Here is a 14,909-nt window from a genome sequence, read left to right as displayed (position 1 = left end):
TGTAATAATGGAAAAGCTTCACTCATTCATGTGTTTTGGGCATGCCTGAGTCTTGAAAAATATTGGAAAGAAGTTTGTATGTGTGATTCAGTATAATGTATTTGATATACTTTTTTCTTGAACTCTGTATTCTCCTATGTAGAAGATTAATAAAAATATTGAAAAGGGAAAGCAATCCCTCTCAGGACTCTGGGATGTAGTCCATCTGGTCCAGGTGACTCTTCCACTTCAAGACCTTTGAAATTGCCTAGCAGTTTTTCCTTTGTACAAATGTTTGTAATAGCAATAGCACTTACTCTTTCCCCCTGACACTCATGGACCTCTGGCACACTTCTAGTGTCTTTCGTCATGAAGACAGATGCAAAGTACTCATTAAGTTCATCTGCCATTTCTTTGTCCCTCATTACTACCTCACCAGCATCGTTTCCAGCGGTCCAATATCAACCCTCACCTCCCTTTTACTAAAAATACTTATGGTATCCTTCTTTATATTATTGGTCAGTTGACTTTTCTTGGACTTTAGAAGCTTCCCAATCATCCAACTTCCCACTCACTTTTTCCTACCTTGTATGTCCTTTCCTTGGCTTTTATGCAGTCCTTAACTTCCTTTGTCAGCCACGGTTGTCTACCTCTGCTATTTGAGAACAACTTCCTCTGTGGGGCATATCTATTCTGCACCTTGTGAACTATTCCCAGAAACTTCAGCCATCTCTGCTCTGCTGTCATCACCAGTGTTCTCCAATCCTGGGCAAGCTCCTCTTGTCATGTCTCTGTAATTCCCTTTATTCCATTGCAATACTGATACATGTGAATTATGCTTCTCCTGCTCAAATTGCAGTATGAATTCAATCTAATTATGATCCCTGTCTCCTAAGGGTTCCTTTATGTTAAGCTCCCTAATAAGATCTGGGTTATTACACAACACCCAATCTGATAGCCTTTCCCTGAGTAGGCTCAGCCACAAGCTGCCCTAAAAGCCATCTCATAGGCATCTAACAAATTCTCTCTCTTGTGATCCAACACCAACCTGATTTCCCCAATTCCCTTACATATTGAAGTCCCCCACTACAATTGTGTCATTTCCCTTGTTGCGTGCCTTTTCTAGCTCCCTTTGCAATCTCAACCCCGCATCTTGGCTACTATTTTATCCTTGCTGTTTCTTAGCTCCACCCAAAAAGATTAAACATTCTCTGACCCTATGTCACCTCTTTCTAAAGATGTAATTCTTTAAATTATGAGAACACTCAGTCCTCGTTTATTGTCATTTAGAAATGCATGCATGCATTAAGAAATGATACAATGTTCCTTCAGAGTGATATCACCGAAAAACAGGACAAACGAAAGACTAACTCTGACAGAACCACATAATTATAACATATAGTTACAGCAGTGCAAAACAACACCATAATTTGATAAAGAATAGACCATGGGCACGGTAAAAAAAAGTCTCAAAGTCCCAAGTCAATCGACTTCCGAGGCCCTGATAGCAGGCGGCAAAGGGAGAAACTCCCTGCCATAAACCTCCAGGCACCGACAACTGCCGATGCATTGGAAGCACCCGACCACAGCCGACACTGAGTTCGTCCGTCCGAAAACTTCGCGCCTCCGACCAGCCTCTCCGATACAGTCTCCCGAATGCCATCCTCTGCTGAGCGCCCTCGACCTCGCCTGGCTGCCGAAACAAGCAAAGCTGAGGATTCGGGGCCTTCTCCGGAGATTCCGGACCACACAATAACAGCGAGAGCGAAGCGGGCATTTCAGAAGTTTCTCCAGATGTTCCTCCGTACACTCACGTCTGTCTCCATCAAATCAGAATTGTGCACAGTCCCCTACTTGACAAATAACAGATATCACCACCAAAGTGGCCGCGCAGCTGCGTCACGCCGCCATCTTCTCCTGTTCCATCTCTTAGCAACAAAGTCACACCACTGTCGATGCCTTCCTGCCCACCATTTTGATACAAAATATATACTTTGATGTTAAGCTCCCAACTGTGGCCTGCTTTCAACCACGACTCAGTGATGCCCACAGTGTGAGACTGACCAGTCTCTAATTGTGCCACGAGTTCGTCCACCTTACTCAGAATGCTGCACACATTTAAATACAGCACTTTTGGTCTTGCATTCTTTGCCCTTTTGAACTTTGCCTCTAGGGTACAATTTAACTCTTTACTTTATCTGCATTTGTACAGACATCAGCTTGTCCTTCCTTACATTCATGTTACACCTATCATCTACTTGTAAACCTGCTGGTTCCTCCTCAGGTTCAAATGTAACCCGTCTTTTGTACAGGTTCCACCTGCCCCAGAAGGGGATCCGATTATCCAGAAATTGAATCCCTGTTCCCTGCTCCAATTCTTCAGTCTCACATTTATCTGCCACTTCGTGCTATTCTCATACTTACTGTCACGTGGCATAGGCAGCAATCCTGAGATTACTACCTTTGAGGTCTGCTTCTCAGCTTTATTCCAACTCCCTGTATTCTTTTTTCAGGATCTCCACCCTTTTTCTTCCTATGTCCTTGGTATCACTATGCACCACGGCTTCTGGCTGTTTACCCTCTCCTTTTCAGGATATTGTGGACGCCTCCAGAAACATCCCTGACCTCCGCACCTTGGAGGCAAACTACTATCTGTGTTTCCTTTTCACATCCACAGAATTGCTTATCTGTCCCCTTGACTATGAGTCCCCTTTGGCCAACTGCTGCCATCCTCTTCAGTTTCCTACCCTTCTGAGCCTCAGTGCCAGAGGCACGACTGCTGTTGCTTCCCACAGGTAGGTTATTCCGCCCCCCCCCCCCCCCCACCAACAGTACTCAAAATGGAGTACTTATTGTTGAGGGGGACAGCCACAGGGGTGCTCTCCACTATTTAATGTTCTGCCTTCCCTCTCCTGACAGTCATCCATTTATCTGTCCCCTGTAGCCTTGAGGTGACTACCTCCCTGTAGCTCCTATCACTGTTTCACTTTCCCTAGCAAGCTGACGGTCATCAAGCTGCAGCTCTAGTTCCTTAACACAGTCTCTAAGGAGTTGCATCTTGATGCGCCTGGTGCAGATGTAGCCATCGGGGAGGCTAGGAGTTTCCTGGAAATCCTGTATCTGACATCCAGAACAGAAAGCTGGCTCTATAGGCATACCCCCTATTCTCTCTAAAGTTAAGTAAGAAATAAGGAATGAATTTACCTAGCTTCCATCTGTTCTTGTTGAAGCCCTGTTTGAGCCGAAGCTGTACTATTCTGACTCAGGACTACTCCGACAATGACCGCTCACACGATGACTACTCCACTATACTGTACCTCCATTTTACGGAGTCTGGGCTCTTAAAATCTCTTTGTCGGACCTGCGTGGGAGCACTTCTGTTGCGTCTGCCTAGTACTCCAATGAACAACTCCTGTTGAAAAACTTGCTGCTTTTTCAAGCTTTGTCAGACCTGTGCAGGAATGCTCCTGTTGCGTCTGTGCAGTACTCCAAAAAAAAAGGCAGATTTTGCACCTTTCCCATTTAAAGGATCATGAAACACATTTCACTTATTTCCACTTTGCGCCAGAGTATAGTAGAGATAGCTTAAAGCTATCTCAGAATACTGAATGAGCCATGTTGTTAATCATTTATTACCTCGTTCGTGGAAGCATTTGTGGTTAATCCACAGATATGCCAAGCAAGTTGGCCCTATTGGAAGGGCATCATAGACTAGTAACCCAGTATGAGGAAGGGAAAACAACCTTATCAGCAGATGCTGTCATGCAAGTGTATAGAGAAACCACTGGGTCTATCTCCGGTTCTGCAAGGAAGATACATATTTCAGTGAAAGGTTAGCAGTAACATCCATCTACAGCTTGTTGGCAGAGATCTGGATGTGAACCAATGCCTAATATGTTATGTGCTTTATGTCTACGTTAAGGTCACTGACATCTTGAACTTCCTAGACTCAGCATTATTCCAGGCAGCAGTGGCAGATCAATGCTATGTGTGTTGTTCATTGCAGCATTAGCAAGGTCATGATCTGTACACATGAAAATTGGTCAAGTAAAGAAACATACTTTTGGTAATGGATCAGTATGTTATTGTTTAAATGAAGGAATGTAGGCACACAGATCTAAGAGGTTTACAAGCTACTGAAGCCTGCAATCTTTTTCTGAACCTTTAAGTGATCCACTGTGCTCTTGATGCTTCAAGTTTGCCTCAGGAACTCAAAGTATTGTGTACTTCACATCAGCAAAATATCTGAAACCGGGAGAAGAAATTTCCCTTGGTCAGGCCCTAATTGAAGTAAAGGATATAAACTGGAATGCAGTACTAAACCTCACTCAGTTATTGTTTTTTTAAAATTAAATCTGCATTGGCTTCCTATTTTACCACAGATTAGTTTAAAGTGATGGCTTTCATTCCAGCCAGGGAGCCTTGCAAGGTTATGTGGTTGTCATTTTGATGAACCCAGTTGCAGAATTTTCAGTGAGTCCGCGTGCATGAGGTGATTATGTAGAGGTTGTTATCAGTTCTTTGAATGTTGTTTCTAGACATGGTACCTCATTAGTTCAATCTAATCTAGTTGGTAGAGTCACTTGAACATAGGTTGCTGGGAAGGAACTTAAGGTTTCTTTCTGCAGAACGCATTTGCCCATCAGTCCGATCCAAAAATACCAAGGTGTTATTCCAGAATGGACTCACATATAGGCTTTATCTTAATAAAATCAGCCCAAAGTAAAGCAAGGGGGAACCTGACCTGGAGATTTGCTGGAATGTCACATATGAGTATGGCAGGAATACTCTTCACTATGAGGACCCATACATTTGCTCCAGCTGGCCTCCACTACCGTCCCATATTGCCACACATGCTGCTTGCCACAATTTGTCTTTGAAACACGTAATTCCCTATTTATAATGGCTTAACAAAATTACCACAAAATATTTATTATCAAACCAGCTATTGTGGGAGATGGTCTTTAGATTTGTGCTAAAGGTACAAGCTCATTGACCAATTTGAAGAAGACAAGAAACATCTGATGTAGAGAGTAAATGTCTCATCAATCCGCAGCAGCAGAGATATCTGGTTTTATATCCACATGGATATAAAGAAGCCAGAGGCAAAGACTTTGATTTCTTCCAAGAAAGCCCTTGTTAAATTCCTGTGATATTTACTTGAAGCAGATTAATAACTGCTTTAAACTCCATATTTATGCAGTTACATTGATGGGGAACAATAAATCCCAAGACCTAAAGACAGTGGACAGATCTCATCAGACTTGATACAGGCCTAGGACTGTACTCTTACTGGAATTCAGAAGGATGAGAGGAGATCTTAATAGAAACATAAAAAGTTATAAAAAGGATGGATAAGATGGAGGCAGGAAAGTTGTTTCCACTGGTAAGTGAGACTAGAACTAAGGGATATAGCTTCAAGATTCGGGGGAGTAAATTCAGGACGGAGGTGAGGAGGAACTGCTTTTCCCAAAGAGTGGTGAATATGTGGCTACCTCAGTAAATATATTTAAGACAAAGTTGTATAGATTTTTGCATCGTAGAGGAATTAAAGTGTTATGGGAAAAAGGCAGGTAGGTGGAGATGAATCCATGGTTAGATCAGCCATGATCTTATTGAATAGTGGAGCAGGCTGGATGGGCCAGATGGCCTACTCCTGCTCCTATTTCTTATGTTCATATGTTGTCAGCTACTGCACAACTGGAACATGTGTGATGAGACAAAATTCATCTTAGGCCATGAGTCCAATACAATGTGACGCAGTTTATCAATCTGCATTAGGTTCTGTTAGAGGAGCCATTTTGTTTTTCTGTGTGGCACTTCAGGAGGATGTTGAGTGCATTGGGTGTTCTACAAAAGAAAGAGAGTGCATTCACTGCCTTGAAATCTACTTAAAATATATAGTTAGTTAACATGAATCTAAATTACTGTACATTATATTCCTCCATTGTCCATGATGAAGTTATGATGAAATATTTAAGTACTGAACTCTACTTTTTTCAATTGTCTTCCACACTTATTTCTGCATCCACAAACCCTCCAAAATATCTATCCCATTGATTGCATCTTTGGTCAACAAAACCTTTCCCAACTCCAGTTTAACTTTTCAAGTTCTTTATACCTTTCTATGTTAATGTTGTGATTTAAATGCGGAGTTTAAAACTGTTGTTGACTTTAGACATAGTCATACATCATAGGATTAGGCCCTTTGGCCCAGCTGATTCATTCCAATTGTGTTGGCCAGAAAGCTAGTTCCTTCTCCATTATTTGGCCTGTAGGCTTCTAAAACTTAGCTATTCAAGTACCTTTATAGATGGCTTTTAAGTTCTGCTTGTGTGCCCACTTGAACCACTATTTCTAACAACATTCCAAATATGCATCAGCTTTTGTATGAAGAAGCTGCTGCTGGTGACCCTTTTCAATCTCTTACCTCTGATCTTGAAACTATAACCTCTAGTTTTTTAGCATCTCTCCCCTAGGCAAAAGAAAAAAAATGTTCTAAATGTACAGATCTATGTTTATTAAAGGAACTTAAGGTACAATGTATCAAGCTTGACAGTTCTCTAAGGAAATACCTAGCCTCTTAGCAGTTTTTGAGTTTTTGTTTTGTTCCTTGAATGTTTTACAAATTTGATTACTAATCTCTCGTTTACTGCTATAATATGGGAATAGAAACTGTCATTTAGAATGCATTTGTAAGAGAAAGATGCACTCTCTAATAACATGTGCGTTCGAGATGAGAATCCACAATAATTAAATTTTAATCCATGTATGTCCTTTTTGTCATTGTCTCTTCCTTTGCAGTGAAAGTTAATAATTCGAATAAAGGAACTGAAATAACAGGAGTGAAGTGGGGGGGAGGAGGTTATTGCCAAAGTAAATATGTCTTGAATGCTTGAATGAAAAAAAATAACTGTGGCTTTAGGTGTAAGCTTAACTTGTACCTAAGACAATATTGCTGGCTGAGAACGCCTACCATAGGTATTCATGATAGAACCAGTTTCTGCAGTGGTAACTCTATACCCTCCTTTGCTATACTTGATTTTTCTACTGCCTCTGTTACGAGTACAGGTCGACCTTCACTAATCCGGCACCATTGGGACCTGAGGAGTGCCGGATTACAGAAGGATCACATTAAGCATAATCAGTACCGGACTATGAAAGGAACCGGATTACGGGTAGTCAGGTTAGTGAAGGTCTACTGTAATAATAATATCCTCAAGTGGTTTTCCTCAATTATCCCCGTTGTTGGAATTAATTGTTCTCTAATCTGTCCTGACGAAGGGTCTCGGCCTGAAACGTCGACTGCACCTCTTCCTAGAGATGCTGCCTGGCCTGCTGCATTCACCAGCAACTTTTATGTGTGTTGCTTGAATTTCCAGCATCTGCAGAATTCCTGTTGTTTGTGTTCTCTAATCTGGTTGTATTTTGTGTATCTTCAATCAGATTATTTGTTCTAGCAAATTCCAGGGATTATCATTGGTAGTGTTTTTCTCATGCGTGCATTGCCCTTAGTTACATCAATTGCAGATCAGGCTGTTACCTTCCACAAGCCCACTGCTAATATTCAGTTTTGACTTGATTCCTTTGCTCGCATAGTGTTGGTCTGTTATTCAAAAGCGAATAGGCTGAAATTTCTACCAGATAAAGTTTAGTGAATAAACAACGGACTGCATCGGTTCCCTGCAGACTTTGAACGCCTACCAGTGATTGCTTGAACATTTTCTGAATCTGAATGAGGCAGTTGTAACTTTTGCACCCAGATGACCTCCAAGCTTGAACTTTAACCATTTCATCTTACAACACTTCTATTTACATTTCTCTTGACTTTTGGTAATTCATGACCTGTCGAATTTTAAAATCATGTTTTTGTCCAAAAATTCTCCCACCCTTCTAATTGCAGTATCATTTTTAACCTAACACTGATTTCTCTTTCTGTGGCTTTTTATCTCTTGAGTACCTCTGTGCTCTGCCTAGCCTGACAATCGGCAGCCATGCTTCAGTTGCTACTGTGTGAGACTGTCCTAAGAGCTTACCTCTTTCTTGACATAGTTAATCATTGTTTCTGATATTTCCTAGTTCATTTTAATTTAATTTTTGAGTATGTTGTACCATGTAATGTGGTATTTCTCTTTTACAAGGTACTACTTAACAATGATTGGTTGAAGATGTGGTTCTTATCTCCCATCTCCTAATTTTTTTCCAGATATTGGGCAAACTTGAAATTGTGGTTCAAGCAGAAGATAAGTAAAGAGGAGTTTGATTTGGAAGCCAGGAGGCTTCTTACTCAAGATAATGGTAAGATTCATAACTTTTTCATTTTCTTATCTATGAGAATCTATAAACCTTGTGACTGAAAACCTTGTATACTGAATCACTGTCAGGTGACTTTGCAGTAGGTACTTCAAAAGGATACAGATTACACTAATGCTTCAACTTGGACAAGCTGAATTAATAGTTTTCAATAGGTACATTTAATGTCAGAGGAATGTATACAATATACATCCTGAAATTCTTTTTCTTCGTAGACATCCACGAAAACAGAAGTGTCCCAAAGAATGAATGACAGTTAAAACGTTAGAACCCCGAAGCCCCCCCAGCTCCCCCCTCCCATGCAGAAGCAGTAGCAAGGCAACAACCCCCCCACCAACAAAAAAACATTAGCATCCTCCTCTGAGCACTCAACCATGCAGCAAGCATCAATAAAGACACAGACTTGCAGTACCCCAAAAACTACTCGTTCACCCAGATATTCGACATACCACAGTTCTCACTCTTCCTAATAGGGTGCCCCCGTTTCACAGCGAGAGGAGAGGCAAAACAAACAACTTGCTGATTTACGATGTTAAAAGTCTGTTGTGTTGCTTTTTTCGAGCTCTGCACCCAGAGAGTTGGCAGCAGAAAGGCGTAGCTCTCTGGGCACACAACCCCCGGCAGTTAGCCCTGATGTTCTGTGTTCTCCCTCAACGCTTTGGTCAGGGGCACTGGCCTAGAATCAGCATGTCTCCAGAGCCACGAAAATCTGGGACCCTGAAGGCGCGCTCGCTTTCCAGGCTGCGTCCCTTGGATATCAAAATGCAGCCGGCCGTGAGGCCCTGAGAACAGGTCCCACTCCTACAAAGAGCTGAAGTCAGAGTGTAACTTCAGGTCATGGTCTTCAAAAGAACCTTGAAAAAAGAGATATCAAAGATAGAAATAGAGCTGTTTCCGAAGGCGCAAGCAGAGGAGTCGCCATTTAATGCCATCTTAACTTTGTTCCACCTCTTCTAGCCCACTTAGACTGATGATAAGATCATCCTCTGTATTGACTGTGAGGATACAAAGTAAAATGTATTTGGGTAATATTCAATTCAGTGATCCCTAATTTGCCAATGACAATCTCACTGCAGACAAGCACGTGAATGAGTGGAGGAAATAGATTTGAAAACTGGATTGGATATGAATGTGAACAGATGGAGAACATTTGTATATTGATCAAGAAAGTGATTTGAACCAATTCAACATTTTTTCCCCCTTGCTTCTGTAAATTAATTAATGCATTTTTATCGGTATGATAGGGCATATAACTATATATGCAATACCGGGGTCCGTTAAATTTAAGGGTCAGGAACTGTCGATTTAATTTAAAAGCAGAAAACAGAGACTGGGGTAGATGGGGTTTATTTTCAGACTAAAGTAAAGTAAATAGTCAAGTTCCGAGGAGTCAATATTGAGACAAGTCTTCTAGAGCAAAATCAGTTTACGAGGCTTCTGGAAAGAGAGAGTGAATAGGATTAACATAATTTTTCTATTAACAGTGAACTGGGGTTTATTTTCAGACTGAAGTAAAATAAATACTTTAGGAAAGGAGAGGAGAAGATGGTGGCGCGACGCAGCTCCCAGTGGACACTACGGTGGTGATGTCTGTTATTTGTCAAGTAAGGTGCCATGCACAATCCTGATTTGATGGAGACGGACGTGAGAGCATGGAGGAACATCTGGTGAAACTTCTGACAATGCCTGCTTCGCTGCTGCTGCTACTGTGTGGTCCAGAATCTCCGGAGGGGAAGGCCCCAAATCCTTGGCTTTGCTTGTTGCTCGGCGGCCAGGGTGGGGTCGAAGCACTCGGCAGAGGATGGTGCTCGGTGTTGAAGGGCTGGTCGAAGGCTCGAAGTTTTCGGACGGACTTGGAGTCCGCTGTGTTTGGGTGCTTCCAGTGGTGCTGCATCGGCAGGTTTGCAGCACTTGGAGGTTCATGGCAGGGGGAGCTTCTGTCTTCTACCGTCTGCGTGAGATGATGAGGCTATCGGGACTTTGAGACTTTTTTTTACCGTGCCCATGGCCTGCTCTTTATCAAATTACGGGATTGCTTTGCACTGTTGTAACTGTATGTTATAATTATGTGGTTTTGTCAGTTTTAATCCTGGTTTGTCCTGTGTTTCTTGTAATTTCATTCTGGAGGAACATTGTATCATTTTTTAATGCATGCATTTCTAAATGACAATAAACGAGGACTGAGTGTCCTCATAATCTAATCTAAATAGTCAAGTTCCGAGGAGTCAATATTGAGACAAGTCTTCTAGAGCGAAATCAGTTTCCGAGGCTTCTGGATAGAGTGAGTGAATAGGATTAACGTAATTTTTCTATTAACCGTGAATTAGTGGCTGAGTAATGGGTGTAGCTTAGTGGGGGTGGGGTGGGGATCAGAGCATTCTATGCCACTACAGCAAAAGTTGATGACTCACCTTTTCTTACGCTGCCTCAAACTTACTTAGGAGATTGAGTAGGTAGGTATTGGTGAGTAGGTTCAAGCCCTTGAACTTGAAATTGGAGTTGTGTTCTTTCCGTAGGTATCTAGCTAAGAGTGATAACCAAGCAGGTAGAAGAATGATTGGAAATTAGTCGTAAAGGGTGTATTAACTATTTTTAATCCACATGTACAACTAGTTATGTTTCTTTATTTGCAAAATCAATATTTAAATTCTGGTTAATTAAATTAAAACTACTCTAATTAAGATATTATTGTCAGTGTGCTTTGAGGATCCTTTGTTTTATAACTTGCCCAATCATTACTAATGGTAGAGTTTTGGTTTAAAAAGTACAGTTCAGGATTACTAAATATATTTGAAGTTGTCTTGAGGCTTTTATTTCATGAATTAACTTTGGCTGTAAAATGTTCTCTTGGACAGAAGAATCAAAGCTTCAAAGAATATTTATTAACGCAAACACGAGGAAATCTGCAGATGCTGGAATTTCAAGCAACACACATAAAAGCTGCTGGTGAATGCAGCAGGCCAGGCAGCATCTCTAGGAAGAGGTACAGTCGACTAGTAGTCCTGACAAAGGGTCTGGGCCGGAAACGTCAACTGTACCTCTTCCTAGAGATTCTGCCTGGCCTGCTGCGTTCACCAGCAACTTTTATGTGTGTTGCTAAGAATATTTATTATCAAAGTATGTATGCAGCATATAAACCTGAAATTCATCTTCTCACAGACAGCCAACAAGACAAAGAAAACCATGGAACCAGTTCAAAGAAAAAATACCAAACACTTTCCCTGTGCAAAAAAAGCAAATCACTACAGTACTTGACTTTACAATGTCCCAGATAAATTTTTGACCTTTATCTGTCACAAAACCAATTTCTAAAGTTAAAATATCTTATTTCCATTGGAGCCTAAATTTGATAGATAGATACGTTCTTGATTCCAAAGGAAATTGCAGTGTCACAGTAGCATTACCAGTGCACAGATGTAAGTATTAGAAGAGAGGAAGAAAGAATAAATAAATAAGTTACCTCTAACAGGATAGGGCATCACTTCCTGGCTATAGATGGCATGCAACGAGTGAGAAACATTGTCTAGAATTGCCAAGATTTTCCATAAGGTCCTTTGTTTCTACCACAACCTCCAGTGTGTTGAGATTGACTCCTGTAACAGAACCAGCCTTTCTAATCAACTTATTGAGCCTGTAGGCATCACCCATCTTGATGGCCCCTAGCACACAACCACATAGAAGATTGTACTGGTGACAACAGACTGGTGAAGGAGAGGCCTGCATACTCCAAAGGACCTCAGTTTCCTCAGCAAGTAGAAGTGACTCTGGCCCTTCTTGTACATAACCTCTGTGTTGGTACTCCATTCAAGTCTGTCATCCAGGTATATCCCCAGGTACTTGTAGGTCCTCACCACATCCACGTCCTCACTATCAAAAGTAATAGGGACCAATGCAGGCTTAGTCTTCCAAAGGTCCATCACCATCTCCTTTGTATTACTAAGATGATTCAGCCTGCACCTTTTAACAAAGTCCTCCACCAGGGCCCTGTATTATCCTCCCGTTCCCCTCTTTATACACCCAACTATTGGTGAGTCATCAGAGAATTTCTGCAGATGACGTAACTTAGTGTTGTATCTAAAATCCGAGGTATACAGGGTAAACAGGGAAAGAACCAATACAGTCCCCTGTGGGGTCCCAGTGCTGTTTATAACCATGTCTGACGCACAACTCTGAAGCCGCACATTTGTGGTCTGCCAGTCAGTTGTCCATTATCCAGGATACATTGGAGCGCCAATCTATATTGAATGGGGCTTTTCCCTCAGCAATGAGGTCTGTATGGTATTGAAGCACCTGAGAAATCAAAAAACATGATTCTTTCAGTGCTGCCCTGCTTATCCAAATGAGAGTAGACTCTGTTCATTAGCTAGATGACAGCATCATCTCCTCCAGTGTGCTTCTTGTAGGCAAAACTGCAGAGGATCAGGGGCTGATCTGACCAGCGGTTGGAGGTGAACCAGGATCACCCTTTCTAGTATAAGCTTGCCTTGCAAACAGAACAAGTGCAACACCTGCCCCTACACCACCTCCTTCACTACCATTCAGGGTCCCAAACAGTCCTTCCAGGTGAGGCGACACTTCACCTGTGAGTCTGTTGGGGTCATATACTGTCTTCGGTGTTCCCTGTGTGGCTTCTTGTGTATCAGTGAGACCTGACGTAGATTGGGAGATGGCTTTGCCAAGCATCTGCACTCCATCCGCTAGAACAAGCGGGATCTCCCAGTGGCCACCCGTTTTAATTCCATTTTGCTTTCGCATTCCTATATATTCATCTGTGGCCTCCTCCACTGTCAGGATAAGGCCACATTTAGGTTGGAGGAATAACATCCTATTTTCTGTTTGGGTAGCCTCCAACCTGATGGCATGAACATCGATTTCTCAAACTTTCAGTAATGTCTCCCCACCCGCTTCACCTTGTCCCTCTCCTATGTTATCTCCTTGCCTGCGCATTGCCTCCCTCTGGTGCTCTCCCCCCCACACCCTTTTTCTTTCTTCCATGGCCTTCTGTCTCTTCACCAACCAACTTCCTAGCTCTTTGTTTCATTCTTCTCCCTCCAAGTTTCACGTATCGCCTGGCGTTTCTCTGTCCCCTCCTTTCACCTTTCAAATCTACTCTTCAGCCTTTCTTTCTCCAGTCCTGCCGAAGGGTTTCGGCCCGAAATGTCGGCTATACTTTTTTCCATAGATGTTTCCTGCCTACTGAGTTCCTCCATCATTTTTTGTGTGTTGCCCAGCCTCTCCAGTGTCTTCATTATGTGTGAGGTTAGGACCAGTGGACGGTAGTCATTTAAGACATTCGGTTGGCCCTTCTTAGGTACTGGGACCATGCCAGGCTGAGACTAACATTGAAAATTTTTATAGAAATTCTAGAATTTCAAATGATTAAAATTTGTAGATTTTCTCTATTTCCTTCCTGAAATTATTAAATCTTTACCGGATGGGCATCTAATAATGACATCTATTAATCTTACAAATAGCTTTTCATTTGTCTCTCTGCTTTATTACAACATCTTATATCTATGTCTCACATTGAATTTTAGCAAAAGGTGGCACTGACTAATACTTCCATTCCCCAAATGAAGGGTGTTGATGCGAAATGCTGCAGATGCTGGAAATCTGAAATCAAACTGAAAACTCCATAAATTCTCAGCATTCAGGTCAGGCAGCATCTGTGGAGAGAGAAACAGAGTTAATGTTTGAAGTAAATAATCTTTTCAAAGATCTGTAGCAAATTAGAAAGGAATTTTCTTTAACAAGTAGCGCTCAGCTCTACTGGGCCATGTTTATCTAGGAGAAACCCCGTCCACCCGCCAGACTGTGTCTCGCAGTTTGCGTGGTTCTGTGTAATGCCACCTGGTACACCCTCACGCATCAATTATCAGACAGCACACAATGTACACTTTACAGATTACACTTTATAAATCTTACTCGGACTATTAGATTAATAGAGATACAATATAAAAGAGAAAGAAAAAGGTGCCAGACTTATGGAAGTTCAGCTTCTTCATGCATACAAGTTGGAGTTCAAATAACGGGGTCTTCTCTTCACCCTGCGATCCCCTCCGACTCGCCGCTCAGGACCAACCACAGTGGTTGACCAGAGCGCTTCCAGCATGTCCTCCTTCTCCCCGGTATCCTCCTGAAAAGCCCGCCCAAACCACACGGTTCCCAGCCATATGAGACAGAATATCACCCACAAAAAGAATAAAATGGACACCCATTGGTTCATCCTCCCCCCCCATCAATAATATAACCCAAATAAGCTGCTAGAAAAGAACCACTGTCTCAGCAGTTAACATTACAGAGAAGCCATTTTAATTACAACATAACAAAGAAGCCATTTTGACTAGCCTACGTAGTAACATAAAAGAAGAAACCCCTTACACCAACAAAGCAGCATCTATTTTGATTTTGGTTGTGTGCTGATAACCTCTTTCATGCTTAGTACAAGACCTTGTGTGCAAGTGACCTGAGTATTCCCGTTGTTGGGTACTAAAATTGTGCAGTTATGTGTATTCCTTTCTAATGTTGAGTTTGGTTTGGAGAGTGGTTGTGGGTTGCATGGACCATGGTGGTTGCAATGAGGCATCTACAAAATGTATTGCAGTTGCTCTCTGATA

General features: G+C 41.9%; 1 protein-coding gene across 7 annotated transcripts in view; it reads left to right on the top strand.

Annotated features, from left to right (window-relative positions):
* The window catches only part of tada1 (transcriptional adaptor 1), a 104,186-nt gene that overhangs the window by 17,334 nt on the left and 71,943 nt on the right, over positions 1-14,909 (top strand). For 6 of the 7 annotated variants that reach the window (XM_072274275.1, XM_072274279.1, XM_072274280.1 and 3 more), the window contains 2 exons: positions 7,051-7,165; positions 8,186-8,277. In XM_072274275.1, the coding sequence (XP_072130376.1) occupies positions 7,051-7,165; positions 8,186-8,277 (207 nt within the window). The remainder of the gene's footprint in view (positions 1-7,050; positions 7,166-8,185; positions 8,278-14,909) is intronic. The other variant, XM_072274278.1, reaches the window with a different exon arrangement.

The sequence above is a fragment of the Mobula birostris genome, chromosome 12, assembly GCF_030028105.1.
Source record: "Mobula birostris isolate sMobBir1 chromosome 12, sMobBir1.hap1, whole genome shotgun sequence".
NCBI classification, from domain to species: Eukaryota; Metazoa; Chordata; class Chondrichthyes; order Myliobatiformes; family Myliobatidae; genus Mobula; species Mobula birostris.
The sequence above is the reverse complement of the archived record's forward strand: the minus strand, read 5'-3'. Positions and strand labels throughout refer to the sequence as shown.